This window comes from Orbicella franksi, chromosome 11 (assembly GCF_964199315.1).
Source record: "Orbicella franksi chromosome 11, jaOrbFran1.1, whole genome shotgun sequence".
NCBI classification, from domain to species: domain Eukaryota; kingdom Metazoa; phylum Cnidaria; class Anthozoa; order Scleractinia; family Merulinidae; genus Orbicella; species Orbicella franksi.
Genome location: NC_138155.1, coordinates 21,661,669 through 21,682,715, shown reverse-complemented (window position 1 = coordinate 21,682,715; position 21,047 = coordinate 21,661,669). Strand labels below are relative to the sequence as shown.

The 21,047-nt window shown below is 38.8% G+C and overlaps 2 protein-coding genes across 5 annotated transcripts in view; one reads left to right on the top strand and one right to left on the bottom strand.

Moving 5' to 3' along the window:
- Positions 1 to 3,186: 3,186 nt before the first annotated feature.
- LOC145503422 (HMG box-containing protein 1-like) overlaps positions 3,187 to 21,047 on the bottom strand; it is a 20,785-nt gene continuing 2,924 nt past the window's right edge. For 2 of the 4 annotated variants that reach the window (XM_081482886.1, XM_081482885.1), the window contains exons 2-9: positions 17,057 to 17,248; positions 13,006 to 13,211; positions 9,479 to 9,739; positions 8,550 to 8,800; positions 8,384 to 8,441; positions 7,707 to 7,885; positions 6,970 to 7,111; positions 3,187 to 6,031 (exon numbers count right to left, since the gene is read on the bottom strand). In XM_081482886.1, the coding sequence (XP_081339012.1) occupies positions 5,999 to 6,031; positions 6,970 to 7,111; positions 7,707 to 7,885; positions 8,384 to 8,441; positions 8,550 to 8,800; positions 9,479 to 9,739; positions 13,006 to 13,211; positions 17,057 to 17,210 (1,284 nt within the window). In that variant the 5' untranslated portion in view covers positions 17,211 to 17,248 and the 3' untranslated portion in view covers positions 3,187 to 5,998. Of the gene's footprint in view, positions 6,032 to 6,969; positions 7,112 to 7,706; positions 7,886 to 8,383; positions 8,442 to 8,549; positions 8,801 to 9,478; positions 9,740 to 13,005; positions 13,212 to 17,056; positions 17,682 to 18,770; positions 19,132 to 21,047 lie in introns of those variants that run through there. The other 2 variants (XM_081482884.1, XM_081482887.1) reach the window with 2 other exon arrangements.
- The window catches only part of LOC145503424 (centromere protein K-like), a 27,047-nt gene continuing 19,229 nt past the window's right edge, over positions 13,230 to 21,047 (top strand). Inside the window, exon 1 of the mRNA XM_081482888.1 lies at positions 13,230 to 14,747. Within this exon, the coding sequence (XP_081339014.1) occupies positions 14,729 to 14,747 (19 nt within the window). The 5' untranslated portion in view covers positions 13,230 to 14,728. The remainder of the gene's footprint in view (positions 14,748 to 21,047) is intronic.

Genomic DNA, 21,047 nt, shown 5'->3' with positions numbered 1-21,047 from the left:
TCCCCCTTTTTCTTTTCTCAATGCCCTCCAAAGTGATAATAATAGTAATACAGTTTATGTTCTCGGGCATAAATATGTTTTCGGCCCTTCTCAGCTCATTTTAGCCCTCGCCTAACGGCTCGGGTTAAAATGAGTCTGAGTCGCGTCCAAAACATATTTATGCCCGCGAACATAAACTTTATTGTTTTATTATCGTAGAGGGCGCATATTTTGTTCGCAGTTATTGGGGCGAGATTAATGCTTAAAGCGGAAATCTCTTAATGATAATGCTCTATTCCAAACCGAATTCCACTCTCTCTTGGTTACTCCGATAGTTTTTCTGCTACCGAGGCTAAGAAAAAATGCCAATTAGAGGTTATATAAGTTAGCTGAAAGCCTGTGGGTAAGCGTGTAGAAAAGACAGGGATTCTAGGCGGGCTGGTGGTCTGAGAAAGTCATTTTTTTGTCATTTCATCGATGTGTTTGGCCCGAATCCATGGAAAACCCAGAAATTAAATCCATGGTGCCGCAATGGCGGCTGAAGGCGATGCGAAACGAAAAGAAAAACATCCTCCGTTCAGTGTAAGTATACAATCGCAGCCTCTTAACATATACCACTCATCTGAAATAGTATTTTTTGGGGTAGTCCATTTGGGTAGTAAATTAGGGTATTCCATGGACTAGGGGTCAGTGTTTTGCCCATGACCACCGTCCACTCAGGAAGTGAAATTAAAAGTGCTCTGTCAGCATTAAACTTAAGAGCCAGTTCCTGTAAATACCTAGAATGAGATGACAGTCGCGAAATTTTCGATTTCTTCATATTTTGCCCAAATAACCTCTGTAGTGAGTTGTTTTCGAAAATATCATTCAAAGGTCCTGAAGCGCTTTAGTTTTTTCGAAATTGAGGAAAGTTTGAAAATCGCCATTTTAGCTGCCTGACGCTGCTGAAGATGGCCAAAAATTGTGCATTTTCTTTTCGCTCGTACAGATCAACGGGATGATATCTATCAATATACTTTGGGTAGCTCATAGTGCATGTCTTGCTGTTTCTAAAGCATTAATTTGATTAGCAAAAGCTCCAAGTTTAATAATATTTTAGGCCGATAAAAGTACCTTCATCGAAGCTCATAAGCGAAATGGCTAATTTTAGCTAATTTCAATACCATCAAAAGCCCACTGGTACATTGAATTTGAAGACGAAACTACAATTTTCTGAAAGCCCATACAAAAACAAAAATAAGCGAATGGAAACCTTTTTCGTCAATATGTTTATTTTTGAAGGTTACAACCGTAGCACACATTATTCGTTCCATATCGGCAGTTTTAACTTTTGTGGAACACCCATGGCCACAGCCGAACTTGTCTTTGAGTAAAAATAAACATTTTCAAACGTGAAGTTTGAGTAAACAATCGGTTACAGTTGCATCCATCATGTTTGGTGTAAATATTCGAACACAACCATTTCATGTAAACAGGTACACTTTACTTTAAAAACAACCGTCTCATCGCAGCATTTCTTGAAATCCTGGTCTGAGACCAGGTAATGCCGATAACAAAGCGCGAGCAGTTGACGAAACTTCACGATCAACTGTCGAAACGTTGTACTTGTGGAATAAGCAAGATGATTCAACCTGTGTATTTCTTACCCGTGTGCTTGCAATTCTTATGAATACAATTGCCCCTGTCTGTTTAATACCACCAGATTTATAAATGAATCGTTCCTTTCTTTGGCTAATATGGTACATACCTCTGAATAAAACACATACTGTGACATCATTTTTCTTGGAGTGTTCCAACAGCCGTCCGCGGCCACCTGCAAAACGTAAACAGCAAGACAGAAAAACCACAAAGGCTTCTTCGTCAATCGCACTACGCTTTCCAGAGTTCTTTCTTACAAAGTTTCCAGACCTCGCTCTCTTTTAAGAGCCAGTTCCCGTAAATACCGAGAATGAGATGACAGTCGCGAAATTTTCGATTTCTTTATATTTTGCCCAAATAACCTCTGTAGTGAGTTTTTTTCGAAAATACCATTTAAAAGTCCTGAAGCGCTTTAGTTTTTTCGAAATCGAGGAAAGTTTGAAAATCGCCATTTTAGCTGCCTGACGCCGCTGAAGATGGCCGAAAATTGTGCATTTTCTTTTCGCTCGTACAGATCAACGGGATGATATCTATCAATATACTTTGGGTAGCTCATAGTGCATGTCTTGCCGTTTCTAAAGCATTAATTTGATTAGCAAAAGCTCCAAGTTTAATGATATTTTAGGCCGATAAAAGTACCTTCATCGAAGCTCATAAGCGAAATGGCTAATTTTAGCTAATTTCAATACCATCAAAAGCCCACTGGTACATTGAATTTGAAGTCGAAACTACAATTTTCTGAAAGCCCACACTCTATCTTATGATGTGTGAAAGTCTCTTCCGCGGCCCGAAAAAACTAACCCGTCGAGAGACATAAACGTGTGGTACATTTTTGTAAATTCGTCATTCGCGAAACCAACATGGAACTTGGCCAGCTACCTTCATCAAAAACAAAAATAAGCGAATGGAAACCTTTTTCGTCAATAAGGATACTTGTAATGTTCTTTTCCCCTTTTAGATTAACCACATGATTAATTTTTGCAAACATTTGCAGTTAAATCAAAATAGACGCTGCTTTTGGTACATTGTAATGTTATGCAAATTTATTTCGATCACCGGCACGCGCATATCGCCCTGAAACTGATTTTCCTTCCGCCTAGTGTATGTTTCTTTTTGAAGGTTACAACTGTAGCACACATTATTCGTTCCATATCGGCAGTTTTAACTTTTGAGGAACACCCATGGCCACAGCCGAACTTGTCTTTGAGTAAAAATAAACATTTTCAAACGTGAAGTTTGAGTAAACAATCGATTACAGTTGCATCCATCATGTTTGGTGTAAATATTCGAACACAACCATTTCATGCAAACAGGTACACTTTACTTAAAAACAACCGTCTCATCGCAGCATTTCTTGAAATCCTGGTCTGAGACCAGGTAATGCCGATAACAAAGCGCGAGCAGTTGACGAAACTTCACGATCAACTATCGAAACGTTGTACTTGAGGAGCACCCCCGCCCTTCTTATATGGGTGTCCCCTTCCCCTCGAGGTCCACGTTGCCATCTTCACCCACTTTGCAAAACGTCAGATATCGACATATTTGGTACACTGGCCGATTGTCACGCAATCCACATTTGCCGGATGGTCTGAACTGGGACCACCAAACAAAGTCAAGAACTTACTCAACTAACACCACGACAATTATTCGGACTGGCCAACAGAACGGCGAAGTCTTGGAATTTTAAAAGAGAGCGAGGTCTGGAAACTTTGTAAGAAAGAACTCTGGAAAGCGTAGTGCGATTGACGAAGAAGCCTTTGTGGTTTTTCTGTCTTGCTGTTTACGCTTTGTAAGTGGCCGCGGACGGCTGTTGGAACACTCCAAGAAAAATGATGTCACAGTATGTGTTTTGTTCAGAGGTATGTACCATATTAGCTAAAGAAAGGAACGATTCATTTATAAATCTGGTGGTATTAAACAGACAGGGGCAATTGTATCCATAAGAATTGCAAGCACACGGGTAAGAAATACACAGGTTGAATCATCTTGCTTATTCCACAAGTACAACGTTTCGATAGTTGATCGTGAAGTTTCGTCAACTGCTCGCGCTTTGTTATCGGCATTACCTGGTCTCAGACCAGGATTTCAAGAAATGCTGCGATGAGACGGTTGTTTTTAAAGTAAAGTGTACCTGTTTACATGAAATGGTTGTGTTCGAATATTTACACCAAACATGATGGATGCAACTGTAACCGATTGTTTACTCAAACTTCACGTTTGAAAATGTTTATTTTTACTCAAAGACAAGTTCGGCTGTGGCCATGGGTGTTCCACAAAAGTTAAAACTGCCGATATGGAACGAATAATGTGTGCTACGGTTGTAACCTTCAAAAATAAACATATTGACGAAAAAGGTTTCCATTCGCTTATTTTTGTTTTTGTATGGGCTTTCAGAAAATTGTAGTTTCGTCTTCAAATTCAATGTACCAGTGGGCTTTTGATGGTATTGAAATTAGCTAAAATTAGCCATTGCGCTTATGAGCTTCGATGAAGGTACTTTTATCGGCCTAAAATATTATTAAACTTGGAGCTTTTGCTAATCAAATTAATGCTTTAGAAACAGCAAGACATGCACGAGAGGTTACTTGGGCAAAATATGAAGAAATCGAAAATTTCGCGACTGTCATCTCATTCTAGGTATTTACAGGAACTGGCTCTTAAGTTTAATGCTGACAGAGCACTTTTAATTTCACTTCCTGAGTGGACGGTGGTCATGGGCAAAACACTGACCCCTAGTCCATGGAATACCCTAATTTACTACCCAAATGGACCACCCCAAAAAATACTATTTCAGATGAGTGGTATATGTTAAGAGGCTGCGATTGTATACTTACACTGAACGGAGGATGTTTTTCTTTTCGTTCCGCATCGCCTTCAGCAGCCATTGCGGCACCATGGATTTAATTTCTGGGTTTTCCATGGATTCGGGCCAAACACATCGACGAGATGACAAAAAAATGACTTTCTCAAACCACCAGCCCGCCTAGAATCCCTGTCTTTTCTACACGCTTACCCACAGGCTTTCAGCTAACTTATATAACCTCTAATTGGCATTTTTTCTTAGCCTCGGTAGTAGCAAAACTATCGGAGTAACCAAGAGAGAGTGGAATTCGGTTTGGAATAGGGCATTATCATTAAGAGATTTCCGCTTTAAGCATTAATCTCGCCCCAATAACTGCGAACAAAATATGCGCCCTCTACGATAATAAAACAATAAAGTTTATGTTCGCGGGCATAAATATGTTTTGGACCCGACTCAGACTCATTTTAACCCGAGCCGTTAGGCGAGGGCTAAAATGAGCTGAGAAGGGCCGAAAACATATTTATGCCCGAGAACATAAACTGTATTACTATTATTATCACTTTGGAGGGCATTGAGGAAAAAAAAAAAAAAAAAAAGACAACAAAACAGTCTGAACGATCACGCGAGCGTTTACAAGTTGAATGGCTGTTATTTTCTCTCAATGAAAATACACAATACATCAAGCGAAGCTGGCTAGAAATTACAAAATTTTGCCATTTGAGTTTTCAAAATTTATAAAAGACGTGAAAGGAAAGTTCGATAAAGCTTATTTGGAAGTGTTGAAACTAATTGTTCAATTGCTAAACTGACAGTTTGGCATAATCTTAGTTGGTTGAACTGAGTGCGTTTGGCTTGTAGCCGCAAAATTTACCTGCACTTCGCCGCCGGCCATGGAGCTACTACAGGCGGTATTGACATCTGAAGCTTCTCTTGAAAGAAACGGACGACTAAGAATGTCCGAAAAAGCACGTTTCTGTGAGGCTGAGCTATCCTTTATGTAACATGTCAAGTTTTGTCCGTTGAAAACGGCGCCGTGATTTCTTTCACCTACGCTTCGCTCCAAGAATAGCGGCGCGAACATTGTAATGGCTTTTTGATTTTGATTGGCTGCTTACATCATACGATTGTTTGATTCTCAGGTTTCATTGGTTCATTTCAGAGAGCTATAATGTATTTTAGCCTACCAAATTCTCCATTTTAGCCCACAAAATGCGCCACAATGCCCGACAAAGTGATAATGATACGCCCATTATTTGAGACAAACCACACACATTGAGGATATTTTTAAGCCTTAGCATTTATTTGCGGCCAGTTGCCCTACGAACTAAGTAACTTAACAAAGGTCCTCTCATACTCTATAATATCATTACCCAAATATGCGCATTTCAAAACTATGTTCAAACTATATACAAGGTAGAATGCTTTTTTAAATACGTCATACACGGTATGACTTGCTTCGTGTTTTCAACAATGAAAAAATACTCCGCTTATGGCAAAAAATATATAGTTATATATTACAAGAAAATCTAGACGGAAAATATATTAAGCTATGCCGGGATAAACCATTGTCGCACTCTCCTATGGCCGCCTGTAGCTTATCTTTGATGAACCCTAAAGAAGAATAAGAAACAAAGGACTATTTAGAAGTGTCAATTATTATTACCATTCGATGCATATTTTCTTCCCTTTCCATTGGCCGAGAGCCCACCTCGTGACCTGCAAATAACTGCCTACAAATAATGATCCGCTCACGCGTAGTACCGTCTAAACGTGTTTTCCTGCAAATAATATTCTGCTCATGCGTAATTTTAACCACGCTCTCGGGTGAAAAATGGCAGATCTTCCCTAAGCTGTCAGAGAGTAATTTAAACATGAAAACAAACTTGTGATCGAATGATAAAACAATTATTGAACTTGGTTATCGCACAAAACCGAAAACCATTGGTCGAGGCGAAATATCGAGACCTAGGAACTAAGGGAGTTCGATCACACACTACGGAATTCTTTCGAAAGAACTTTGGGCTCGAAGATTAAGAGTAATAAATGATTAATGTCAAAGAAATTAGAAGTTATAAACTTTGTAGGCTTTGCAGTTGAATTTGAGTACTGCTTTTATAGTGCTTTTTGTTTGCAATGATATATTGTATAGTCTTTCAGAGTTAAGCTCAATTAATTTTATCGGGGTTCCTTGCCGTACTTTCTGTTGGTTTATTTCAGCGACGATTTTCACGCCACGTTTTTTTAAAATTACTTTTTCTCCACTAAGTTAATATTCATTTGGCTGAAAGGTTTCCCTCAATAAAAAATTTCTCCATGTATGAAATTCAATACCCAGGCAAGAGAGAAAAAATTAGCTCTGAAAGATCAAAGATGGAAAATGTCTTTATGAATGATCAAATTCTCCCGATTAATACTAAAGAAATGTATAAAGTCCTGTAATGAGAAACATATATTGACTTAAATGTTTGTGGGTTAATACGCCACGAAAGTTTCCCAAATAGTCCTATAAGGAAATTATGGAGATAAGTAAAGAGAATTTGCTGACTGACCTCAGAGTTTCTCTTTCTCTTCCAGCAGTCTGGATTGACTCTCTTGTGCTCATCCGCCAAGAGCTTGGCTTGAATAACATACTCTCTTCTGTCTTCCTGCTTCATGGCTTTCCACTTGTCTCCCAGAATCACGCTGATTGCTCTGAACAAAGCAAACATTAAATTTCTTTCAGGCTAATTTTCAGAATTTGACAACACAGTAATTAATAAGACTCGGGTTGGACTCCTGATCGAGCGGTCTAGGTTCGACCCTGGCCGGGCCCATCGCTTTGTGTTCTTGGGCAAGACTTTTTACTCTCACAGTACTTGTATCCATCCGGGTTTATAAATGAATACCGAGGAATTAAATTCTGAGCTAACCCTGCGATGGACTAGAATCTCAAACAAAGGGGAGTAGAAATACTTCTAGTCGCATCATATTGTCTAAACTATCTAGATAACGTAACACTATGGGGGCTACGAAAGTCGTGATTGAGTCTAAATGCATTCAGCGTAAACGATGATTCACCCACTCTGTAGCTATACAAATTTAATTTGTCCCCGACATCCTACCTCTCAACTCAACCACAAAACTGGTCTATCTTATACTTATATTTAATGAGTTTGACAAATAAGACAAAGAGAGCATCCTCGGTTCTCTCTTGACTAGCTAAAGCAGTTACAGGTATGGTCTGTTTTATAGCTTCTGATTGGCTTAAGGCCCACACGTCAATATGACACGCACTCTAAGGGTTTACCTGTTATCTTTCCCAGGGTGGGCCTGGGTTATTTCCACTCGAAAGCGTTTAGCAAACAACATGAATGCGTTCATTGGCCTCTTGGTAAACTGATTTATGTTGTTTCTTTTCACTGGGCTTGAAGGACAATGAGACTCTGACAGAAGCTTGGTTCGGCGGTGGCTGTGTTCTTCTTTATCCTGTCAATAATATAAAACGTTTTCTAAGCTTGAAAGAAATTTTCTTGTTGTGAAGGATTACGTTCCTTTATTTGAATGATTTTTCGTTTCAATGTGGCAGCATCTCGCAATAACTTTGATTCAGAAACTTTGGCCTATTTAGCTGAACATACATTTTTTTTTTCTGCAAAACCATGGAATTAGGTGATTTCACGCGTCCTTAAAGACTACCGAGGACCAGTAAGGAATGTCAGGGCTGCAAGATGTGTAATGTACGTGCAAGGACATTGAATAGTAACCTGGAGTAACGTAACGTAACGTAACGTAACGTAACGCAACAATTGAAATTAGACTTGCTTACCCCCATTTTGAACTATGACAAGTAATTTTAACCCTAATGAAATCTTTTTGAGACCCTTCCCCCAAATTGACTCATCTCTGGTACCAAACTGGACAGCTTATAAAGGGCTACGCACGTCCAAATTCCTTTATCTGGCTGTGGAATTCGTTAGAACATACCTTAGCCATGCTGCTAAGTGTAAGTACCGCTGTTGAATCCATAGCAGTGAATTCAGACCTAAAAAATATGTAAAAAAGGCTTGTAAACAAAATGTGGCACAAAGAAGAAATATCAAAGATTAAGAGAGAGGTTTGAAGAGAAATTAAAAATTCCAAGTGGACTTACGATTTTTGGTCGCCTTCACGTTGTGTTCCGTTAAAACTTCCAGGAACATCTGAGTCACATGGCAACACACAAACGTCACCCCTTTGTAATATCTGACAGCTTATCCCATGACGCAATTCAGTGGCAGCAGGACTGAACGAAGCCCAACTTGGCTTGCCTGTTCCCCTGACAAAGAATGGATGGTCGGCGGTGATCTCCGCCTGCAGGCTCGTTTGGTCGTTACACGATTTAAAGGAGACGATCCATTCCTGCTAACAAATCAATCAATCAATCAATCAATCAATCAATCAATCAATCATAAATCAATCAATTAATCAATCAATCAATCAATAGATACAGAAATGAATAAAGAAACAAAAACACGTGACGTTAATGTCAAATACGTCTTCGGAAAGGAACTGAAAAGTAGTTTTGGACTGTGAACTGGCTCTAAATTTAAACTGATTTATGTACCTTGATTTATGTACCTTGATTTATGTACCTTGGTTTATGTACTTTGGTTTATGTACCTTGATTTATGTACTTTTATGTACCGTGATTTATGTACCTTGGTTTATGTACGTTGCTCATCTGAACTACCTAGTCCTTATCCAGTTCCACACCCACCCTCCCCCACCTCTCACCGAAACAGAGAAAATTCCTGATATTTTACATCTATGAAGTAACTCACGAATGTTAACTATGAGTGAAATAATAGGGGGAAATCTTCACGGTTCATTCACCCAGATGCAAAGCATCGCTTTGGCAAAGGACGTGGGCTCGAAACGTATTTACAAGTAATATTTTTGTTTTGCCTTTCAGCTTAAAACATAACGTAGATGATCTCTTATTCAGCATGGTCTTCTCCTGTAATAAAAGCGTGGTAACCAGATACATTAGAAAAAACGATCTCAAATCAAGTAATTGAGTATTCAAAAAACTCAACTTACGCTGTTTTCGTTGTGTCTTGCGTTAATTCTCTCATAATCAACCACTTGAAGTCCATCCTGAAACAGATCTGCTAAAATGTCCTCCATGTCTAAATCGCCAACAGTTCTCCAAGTCCAGTTATTTTCATCCGGGAAATTGATTTTAGTTCCCGCCATAAAACAGCGCCACTTTGCAGCTGGCACTTCTTGCGATAGCGCTGTTTGTGTTGGAGATTCTGAACTGGTTTCTAAAACCCGTCGGCAGTTGCTCGTCTGAAAATCCTGTACAAAAAAAACTTAGGTGTTAACCAAAAATACGTCACTTCTAGCTGCGGGATCTGTTATTTTCCTATCAACTACCGAGATAGGCCCGTATACGAAGTGACAATTTGGTTTTTAATCAGGCAACACCGATGCGCGGCACGTCAAAATCATATTCTGATCACCGAAGATCAGCCGAAGATTTCCGAATGTTATCTAGCACTCAACCGAAGATTATTCAAATCAGCTCCAAATATTCCCGAACGCTTGGGAAACATTTGCAAAACGTTTGAGAAATGTCCAGAAGGTTACTCGGAGAATCCTTTACAAACTTCCCGAGGAGTCTATCAACTCGGCTATTAGGAATACATGTTGCCTCGAGCAACATACTGAAATTTTCATTTTTCTGCAGTTCTGCTCAATGGCCCAGAATAGAGAAATTTATACAAATCTCTATCGTCTTAGCTTATTCCAGCATTTTCTTTTAGCTCAGTAAGACATACCAGAAAAATTCTCCAAAGTTTGAAGCGCTGACAACAAAATCTAAGTCTTATTGTTCTCGTCTCGCATCTCGCCCCCCCGCCCCCGCCTCTCCCCCGCAGGGAACTCGCGCATAAAAGGGACAGGGATGCTCTTCGTATCTTATAGGGTAGGGTGTTCAGCCTCAAAAGGTCCACAGCGAAAATATTTTCAAGCCACACCCACAAAGCAGGATTTTGGTACGTTCTTTTCAAAATTTCTGTCGACAGGTTGGGAGTTTCTCCCGCCCTTGATCTCACCTGCTTAAGCATGGTCTTCATAAGTAATGAAGGCGAAAAACACGTGCATACCTGAACGCTAAGAAACGCCACCGCAATCATAAGATTCAAAACCTTTTGAACTTGGATGTCTGTTTCTTCTCGGTGATTTAACACCCTCTCACGCAAACGTTCTTTGCGATGTAATTAAAGTGCCCCTATGATCAAATTTTCGATATCCATTTATTTACATTTTCGTACACGTGCACAATAGGTCTTTCCTAGATATTATGCATGCTAAATTTCAATCTATTGCGGACAGTAGAAGGCACGTTTTTTCGACCTTTATTTCCGAGAATTTTCGGCCGCCATTAATTTTCCTTGTGTCAAGTCCTGGTTGAGAATCGGAGCAAATGACGTCAGATCCTCAAAAATACCACACGGGTTGAAATTATAACAACAATTAGTGTAGAAAATTGCACGAATATAAGAGCCGAAGTTTTTGTTATTCTTTATGCGAGTTGTTATAGTAATTGTTATTTTAATTTCAACCCGTGAGGTATTTTTGAGAATCTGACGTCATATACTCCAATTCTCAACCAAGACTTGGAACAAGGAAAATTAATGGCGGCCGTAAATTCTCGGAAAAAGGTCCAAAAACGTACGTTTCTAATGTTCGCGATACATTGAAATTTGGCAAGATACCTAGGCAAGACCTATTGTGCACGAAAATGTAAAGAAATGGATATCGACAATTTGATCATAGGAGCATTTTAACAAGTCACGCGTAACTGTCGCACGAACCTCAAAGGATGTCTGCAGAGTAAGTGTAGTTGAATGGACCTTGCACTTACGCTTATGAAAGCCAAGCCGTAGATGGGTCAAGACATATCACGTGTAAGTTAAATAAAGGCACGCTGTATCGTCTACATTTCAAATAATGGGATTGTCGCCATAGAAAACAAAGTGAGTTATTTCCAGCGTAACATGTCTGTCTATTTTAAGAGACATATTCCTACAAAAAAAACCCGAAAGGTCTGATGAAAACGGAGGCTTTTGAAAACGGTTTCAAAAGTGGAACCTTTTAAAAAAGCGTAGTTTTGAAAACGCTCCTTTTCCAGTTTGGATAGGTGAAAACGGAGGCTTTTGAAAACGGTACCGAAAAAAGCGTCATATATTGTCGTTTCAATCAGCGTTTTCGGTCATTTTAGTCTGAATAATAGGTAAAAACGCATCAAAAAATATGCGTTTTTGAATGAAAACGAATCAATGTGGACGTGTGAAAAAAAAAAAAAAAAAAAAAAAAAAAAAAGCGAAAACGCCAGTGTGATCGAAAATAGTTTCCTTTGTTTTCGTTGAGACGAAAATGGATACTCTTAAAAACGCATTAATTAGTGTGGTCGGAACATTAATACATGTAGTCAGTTGTCGGATGCGTGATGTAAGTTCCTTATCTTGAAACAATAATACTTTGTACACTGAACACCAATATCAAAGCAATGGCTTGTTAAACCACGAAAACATTTTTCTTATTAGTCGTAATATAAGTAGCAAAATAGTTTTTTCAGTAGCTAAAATTCCATCAAGACAAACGCATTTCGAGAAATGCCATGAAAAACAGCAAACTAGATTACGTAACGTCATGTCTCTCATACATTTCTATCTGCAAAAACTGCACAAACTCGCGAAGTCGAGTTTTAGCACACACCACAAAACCAATCATGTAATTCAGATATATTCTTCATGCTATATCAAAGTTTTGGTCAATCCATGACAAATACGCTTTTCGCTTTTAGTGTTCACACATGGATAAAAAAATCGCTTTAATACCATTGCATAGAAAATACAGCCAATCAGAATGCAGGAAAACAGTTGAATACTCGACGATTCTTAGATCGATTGTGTTGACCACTGTATTTTCTATGGCATATTAGTATAAATCTACTAGCGTTCTATTGCGAATGGCGTTCTCTGATTCGCTACGCTACTCACTATCTATTCTGTTATGGATAGTGAGTAGCCTAGCAGTGAGCGCTTGTTAACAAACTGGCGGCCGCTTCTTGGCGTTTTCGAAGTGTGTGTAAAAAGGATTTAGATAAAGTTTTAAACGACCAGTAGATTTATAAACCAGATTGATATCTATTAATCTAAATATGAGATTATCAGTTCTGCGAGTCAACTCGTTTATCTAGCTAATTAGATTATTCGCTCTGGGTTTCTATCGCGTGAAAGTTGACTCTGGCTACGCCCTGCCAGCTCATAATCTAATTAAAAAAAACCCAATTTAAAAAACCCAATTAAACAAACCATGAACATGACCGACAAGTTGGTCACACGTTGTTATAGCCAGTTCACATTCGAATGCGAGAGCGTGAAAACTGGTTTTAAAACTTGTTATTAAATAACATTTCTCAAAGCAGTTCAGTTTCTCTTTGGTAACGAAGCCATAAATTACAAACCTTAGAAAATCTAAAATGTCATGCTTATTGCACACACAGCCGCGCCGGGCTCGTGATTACAAAAGGGAACTGGGACTCCCCTATCACATACCATTTGCTTGGGGTCAACAAGTTGAGGAGGTGGACTATCGTCTTCACGACGCCTGGCATCTGCGTTCTCTCCGCTGACCTCCCGCACCAAAGGACTCTGAGGACTGGTGGCAATCACTGCAAACTCAGTCAGTAAGTTTACCTCGGGGCGTAAAGTTAGCGCCGGAGGCACGTTCCGAGGTTTTGTAAGCATTATTGTCGCGTTTTCTGTATCAAAGAAAACAAAAACTAAATAAATAAACGGTATAGTTAGGTAATAAGGTTTCAATTAGCTAAGCATCAAATAAAAGGAAAAATCAAATGAGGGTAGCTGCTATCAGCGATCGTCAAATGTTCTTAGAACGCAGGCGCACAAGACGTCCTATCCCCATTCTCGTTCTTAGAGCCTCCGTTTCATTTGGTCACGTGTTAGGTGACTCGTGACGACGACATCTTAAAATAAGTAGCAGTGAAAACGAGTACTGTGTTCTTTCCCAAGATTGTGAACGAGACGCCGTCTTCGCTTAGTAAATTCAAGCCATAACATAACATAAACTTTACTTATTATGATCACGGTAAGCTCATCTGTCATACTAAAAAATAGTACAAAATGGCTTGATGTTGTACATGATTGCCGTGTCGCAATCATTATATCAGAGATTTGTTTGATCCGCTTCGTTTAAACCGCCTTGTAGAACCAGCATTTCGTAATCTCTGGGGCAACCTTTTCCACGAGAGCGCCTCAATGTAGATTTTAAAAAACTCTATTAAAAATCGTGTGGCTTTAAGGCCAAGGTGAATTTACCTTTCGTGTGTCCCAGATTCTATTCTGAACAGCGGGGAGTAAAAAAGGGGCGGTAAATAAGTTGAGGCAAGTTTGTGGTCAATTTTCAATTTTTTTTAATTCCTGCCGGGTCGAATTTACATAACGTGAGTTTAGTGGAAGAATTCTCCAACTCAAAGTGAAATTTCAAAATGACTACACTCGGCTTAATGAAGACACCACAATGACACTAAAATGTCGCAAAATGCCAGGACACTAAAATTAATGTTACTTGCATTCACTTTCCTTTCAGTGTTCCCAGTACACGAGTCTATATTTATGGGTTGTTTATCAAACGTGAGGTCAAGATGGCTGAACATTGGCTTTGTTCTCTTTTTTTTTTTTTTTTTTTTTGCGTGTTTATGGACCGAGACGAAGTCAATAAAGGATCTGTTGTGTGGCTTTCGAGGAAATTTTTACTGCGGGATACAGCGGGTAGTCCCGATTGCGCAAGATAATGCCATCTTGCCCGCTCGGATAGCCAATCACAGCGCGGGATTTGGTTCATCTAGCCCGCTCACGGGCTCACGCCATGTCATAAGTGTAACTAAGTTCTTGACTTTCGAAGCGCAAGAGTAAGCCTAGCTTTAATAAGGCTCGGGAGATTATTAGAATTTTCACAAAACGCGCGTGAAATTATTTCGTGATTTCACTCATCACTACTTTTAATCGAATTCTTTTTGCGCAAGAATTCTGCATTCAGGTGACAAAAGATGGCAGATATTGCTTCCAGCAAATCTCGAGCCCACAGAATTGAATGAAAGCTCCAGCGGCAATTTGAAAGTAAACAATCACATCAGTGCAATATGTGTCAACTTCTAAAAATATGAATTTATTTTATTCTTCGTGCAATGGTACGCTATAGATGAAAACGAACAAGTGTTGTTAATTTGTTTCCTCGAGCGGACATTTACACCCGTTAATGAGGCGGCTAAGCACGGGTAAGCCGGTGTTAATGAGGATTCATCATTGTTTCCAAATCAACGATCGATTAACTTTGTTATTGCTAAAACGGTAAGTTCACATGACTGTTAATATCACTGCGGATGCAACCCGAGACATGTCATTTGACTTAAAAGAAATAGAAAATGGTATTTATAGCCGGTCAGCTTTGAGTCTCGTGGTTGAGGGGGTTTTTATGAAAGGCAGTTTCATAACTGCGGTGGTAAAAAAAAAGTCAATTGACAGGACTGCAAATGACGTTAAGTGGTGAAGCTGGTGACAGCCGAATGCCATGGAATTCAATCAGTCTTTTCCTAAACTTATTGACCTTAAAAGGTTCATTTATTTTTCTACGCATCAATCTGAAATCATGCAAGACACCAGCCAGATTAATCCATTGTATACACAAAGTTAATTATCCGTGCGTCAAGCGCTTGGCTAGGCCGTGGAAAATCACTTTAAAATTTGCAATTACCCGTAACTTAGCGACTTCTAGACTTACAAGCGACCCCCAACTAATCTGAGTCGAGTTTCTTGCGAACGTCCAATTCAACGTACCCTTAATTAGCTATTGGGAAATGGAACTTGGACTTTTGGAAAATCTCATCAGTTCTGGAATCAATATTAATTATATTTTCTGTAAAATGTTTTGCCCAATTATCAGTTGCTTAACAAAAAGCTAATGGGTTATTTGACATTTCAGGATGGCCAATTACCATTTGTTGTGGTATAATCAGCAGGAGACAAAATAAATCAACATGGCGAGCACAGAGCTTAAATTCCTTTAAATGATAAGTTTGTTAAAAACTCTATGCGGCTTAATTCATTTTTTTTTTCTTTCTAAGATTTGATCAACGATATCTAATATCAAATTAATAAGCTCAGAGCTACACGTAACTTTATTTTCAACTAAAAAAAGAGAGTGAAATCAGAGACAAATAACGTTTAGCACTTGTCATGAAAACACCAAGTGTGAAGTATACAACCAATCTTTATCGTTCGCTGTATTGGTTTTGTTGGCCTCTGAAGTTTCTGTGGCATGGTTTAAAATAGTTATGCAACGGTGGCTCTTGGTAAAGCACGTAATATCCCAATTTTCACGTGTATCTTCCCGTGTGCACACCAAAAACATGCAAGTGACCCGTGGGATATTCGATCGCATGCCTCTCGGAAGCATTGCATTCGACGGTATCACATCCGACCTTGTGTTGTGCATATTGATTGTTTTGACCACTGTATTTTCTATGGCGTGGTGTAAACAGTTATGCAACACTCTCTCGTGGTATACCATGGAACTTCCCACTTGTGACTTGTATTTTCTCGGTATACAGACTCGCCTAAAGGTCTACCGAGAAAATACAAGTCACAAGTGGGATATTGCACGTTATATCACTCGAAAGCGTTCTATAATTAGTCCGTATATTATTTATAAGTCGTGCAGTAATTTGGCCTGCCTTAGGGCGAGTCAAAATACAGATCAGGAATGCTTGTCGACGTGTAAACAGAATTTGACACGTGTTCTAGTAAGGCTAAGAGCACAGATCTCGTTTATACAAACTTGAAACTTGGTTTGTCAATAAGTTTCAATAACTTCGCCAGTAGCAAATTTCTAGCCCCAGAATTTTCGGTTATTCAGTTTTCAAGTTATTCAGCCTTAACACATCAAAACGAGTCTATTACAAAGCTATTATCGACTGTCTGGCAAGCTGCGACAAATCAGCCTGTTTCTCCAACAATACATTTACGCCGCGAAAAGAGTCACCTGTACGGTGGAATGAAAAAAGTGAAAAAACAAAAGAGAGAATCCCAAACATTTCATACATGTACACCATAAGAAAAAAACAAAAATGGTGCCGAAGGCAGGAAGAAGTTCATTCTCGGTCAAACACAACTTCGATCAACATAGATGTCGACGAGGATTTTAGTTTTTTTTAAACGCGAAAGATGTATGTATCAACAGCTATGTAATCAAATGTTTTACAAGGTACTCAACAATAAAATCAAAGTGTTGAAAAGTTCTTTCTAGCAAAAAAAAAAAAAAAAAAAAAAAAAAAACAGACGACAAAAAAACACGAAGGAAGATGCTTAACTAGATTAAAAGCACTAGTTTCTGTTGAATTTTAACGTACATTACCTAACGGGTAACGTCTGGCAATTCCATTAAACAGCTATTTCTTTTCTTGTTTAACAAAGCAACAATTTGTCTAGTACACTATTTTTACTCAAAACACATATCGGAAGTTGCTCTCACCAAGCAAAGGCTTGTTTACATGGAAGGGAAACTGCGTGAAAATTATTCTTAACTTACCCTCCATTTCACCGGTGTTCCCCAGCTCCATCCTGTTCGCTTCGTTAGAATGCACTTTATCCAAATGGTACTTTAAGCCATTCGAGCTCTTGAACGACTTCTGGCAGTTTCTACAGCGGTACGGTTTAATTTGTCGCTCTTTGAACGGTTGCATTGGCGGGTGATATATCTAACCAGGCCCGATCTAAATATCTGAAATAAAAAGGAAGATTACCTATTTATAATTGCAACTGACGACAGTGCCCTTGGGTATGATGAAACCAAATGACACCAAAGTGCCGGTTTTGTAGTCTTAAGGCCACCCGGCGAAGATGGTCTGAGAAATGGGCTATGACTTGTTCTAATAATCACATGCTTTAATTGCGGAATTCTAAAGGAACTTTCCATCCTTTCGCAGCAGAATTTGAAGAATTAAATCTTTTGGCAGACTTGAGCCGGGCGGAAATACAATAGGGATTACATTTGGTGCCGAGAAACCCTTAGGATTAAACGAAATAGGTTAAAATTAGTGGAAACGAATATATCATTTTAGCAAATTCTGGAACATTTCTTAATGTTAAATAAACATACGTGAAAAACGTGTACAGGTTGACAAAACTGTTATCCAGTATTGGACGCTTAAATCGGGCGGAAAAGCTGTTCAAATTTCCGTGAATTTCTCAAATTTAAGTAAACACAGACTGTATGTACAGTTTCGACAAACAGTTTGACATGGGATTTAAACCCCGTTCAATCGATCTTCGTTAAGGAATTCTGATTTTGTGGTCTGCTAAATATAGAAGAGACTGAATCGATGCGTGCGCGAGGTTTTGAGAGACGGGGTAACTGATCTACCGGTCTGGCGGTAGTGTCGACCTTTGATCGAATTTCATAGCCAGTCGGCTAAAACCCGTGCAGAGACCTTGAAAATTCAGCCGATACGCCGCCGAAATCGAAACAAGTCCAAGCAGTGATTAAAAAAAAAATAAAAATAAAAATAAGCAATATATTCCTCACTGAGTGCAACTTTTAGTTTAGAGAACACAGCAATTGTTTATATAATTCTACTATCCTTTGACTAAACTTGTTTAAATTATGTAAGCTAAATGAAAGCTTGAAAGTCTCAAACTCCGTGACAGATCTGGAAAAACATTTGTCTATTTCTCAGTTCTACAAGGAAACCTTTCTTCACATTCAATGGGTTCCAGTTTGTATTCGCTTAACATCATTTTATGTTGATTCGACACATTCCTTACAGCTATATTGAAAGTCATTTAAATTTAATGCTGACCAGGCACTTTTAATTTCACTTCCTGAGTGGAAGGTTGAATGATCGCTTATATTTCGACAAATTCCTAAAGAATTTAACCTGCGGCAGCCCCTAAGCCTGACTCACAGTTCGACATTCAAGTGGTGGCGGATGAGTTCTTAAAAATTTCGTAGTGCCGGCCGGGTAAAGACTGTGTAACACTCGTAAACTAAATTGTCTAACTGACACGGCTTGCAAACTTTGCAAGAGACTTCTCGGAAGATGGCACTGTGCTAAAGCAAAAATGTTCTCGAATCGCCAAGCGTGAAAGTATAATTTTGAAGGAAGCCGACAAAACCACGAAAAAAAACCATTAAAAATACCGGCAAGTTGTTTCAAAGAAAAACCGATACAAAGCGCTACTGGCAGAGCTTATCAAAACATACAAACTGAAAACTACCTACAAAGTACACGAAAATACTCAACTGATTCAAACCTCGACTTGCAGATTGTTTCACTTTGGGATCCGTGACGGAGATCTTCGTGAAATTACCACTCGATCAAGCAACAAAGAAAACTACTCAAGAGATAAGACACTAACAGATAACTTGGCATGGCAAAGTGCACCAAGTCTACTCAGCGAATCACGTTTCTCGAAGCGAAGCAACATCGGAACAAGTCTGATCAGACCACTGTAAACTTTCTTACGCAACCAGCCTATTGTTCCAAATAAAAACTTCCTGCGGGGGCAATTAACATTGTAGGATTTTTCATGCGTATCCATAGCAGTGTAAGCTTTATCAGGCAATTTGTACTCAAGAGAATTTTCTCACGCAATTTCAATTTTCACTGTCAATTTAAGATTGCAAAGAACTTTAAAAACTTTTGGAAAGAAATTTGTATGCTGGTGCGGAAAGATGAAACATTTGAAAATGTCTATTCGCAGCCTTTTCAGGTTTGCGGTTTTCGAAATGAAAGCATTCACTGCATAAACTAGCGCAAACAGAGTGTAAAACCCCGAGCAATTGAAACCGAATCTTCATTAACGAAATAATCTAGGTACTGATTTCTGTAGAAAATGTGGTCAAAATATTTAAGTTACCTGCGATTCCTGCCTTTTTCCGCGATCAAATACACCGGTTAAAAGGTGATAGCGGAAAGTTTGGCCCGGTCTTAGGTTGATTAGCGAAATCCAAGGACAACTAATTTCTGGAAAATCTGATTTCTAAAAATGTGCTGCCTGGGCAAATGATTTTCCCGATCACTGCGAGAGGACTACAAATTTTCTCAAAGCGTGCATTCATAAAGTCCATACGTGTTCCATATAAAGACTTATTGTCACTTGTATCACGATTGTTGTTGTTGAAACACCGCTTTTAAAGTTCAAAAGAAACTTTTCCATTTAACGATAATCCTTTCGTGTCTATACCCCTCATTTTCTCTTGAGAGTGCTAAATAAGTTCCTGTTTTCCATAGGCGGCCGATATTTTATACATCACTGAAGTTTGTACCGAAATTATTTCAGCTTGAATGGACTCCTATAAAAATTCCCAGAAATATCGTATCAAAATTATTCAAAATATATTATTCCTCCCTCAGTACATTTGGAAGATTGTTTTATACGTTCCATAGAATGACAGCCGAAACTGTCTCTCTCAAGAAAATGAAAAGGTTAATTTGCTTTGTTTCCCTGAACTGACAAATTATTTAATTCTATATCGTACAACTTCTTTGTCGTTTCGATCAGTTGAGCGTCAATCACATTTGAAGTGCGACAAGCACTTGAATTGCCGGACAAAGAAATAATTCAAACCACTGAGATGAAAACAATATTCAGCCTGTCTAAATACAGGAAAGTCGTGCAAAGATAATCATGTTTTCCGACTTCAAGTAAAACCCAGCTATTCACAGTAAAGGGACCGTGGCACTTTCAGGTTAACACTCAAAACTACAGATGCCATTCCATATTTTATGAGTTTTAAAGAGTACTTTCGAGAGCATGCGAGCACAGTTCCGATTTTCTGAACGCTTGAAAACCACCCCGTTGCGAACTAAGCAAACTCGAACTTAAGTTTTAGATAGAATAAACAGAATTTTACTTCTTCATTTTTCCTTGTTACGCCTCTCAATTCCAAATAACAAGAAAGAACAACATTTTCTCTTCCTTTCAGACTCGGTATATACAAAGTACATGTTTCACCATCATCAATATTCTGTGAAATTTTACATGAATAGCTCTTTGTCTGAAATGAAACAAATAACCGATTCATTCAAGGTTTTTAAAGCACTGAAGCATATACAACCTGTCAATTTCATTAGTTGTCGTACCGGAAGGGTGAATATTCCTGTGAGAAAATTTTACCGAGTTGTACAAGTCCCACGCCCATGTAGGTTTGCATTGTAGGAAGTACTTTAAATGAACTTATTTGATTATAGGCTGCGGAGAGAAGCGAAAACTACGCCGAGAAAACGAGAAAGGGTTTGCAATTTTTTTGTCCTTTTAGTGACAAACCAGGCAAAGAATTGAAGCGACTCTCGCGACATGATAAAGTTTTCAACCACTCAGAAGTCTTAACTGTCGATAAAATTAGAACATCAGACTTCATGTCTACAATAATTCAAACAGCCTAATATATGCGAAAATATGTCAATTCCTTGAACAAACAAACGCCGAATTGGGCGTCATACTGGCCGAAAACTGTTTTCTTATTATTGAAACTAGCAACCAATTTTCTTTCCCGGCGCCTACAGGTTGAAAGCAAG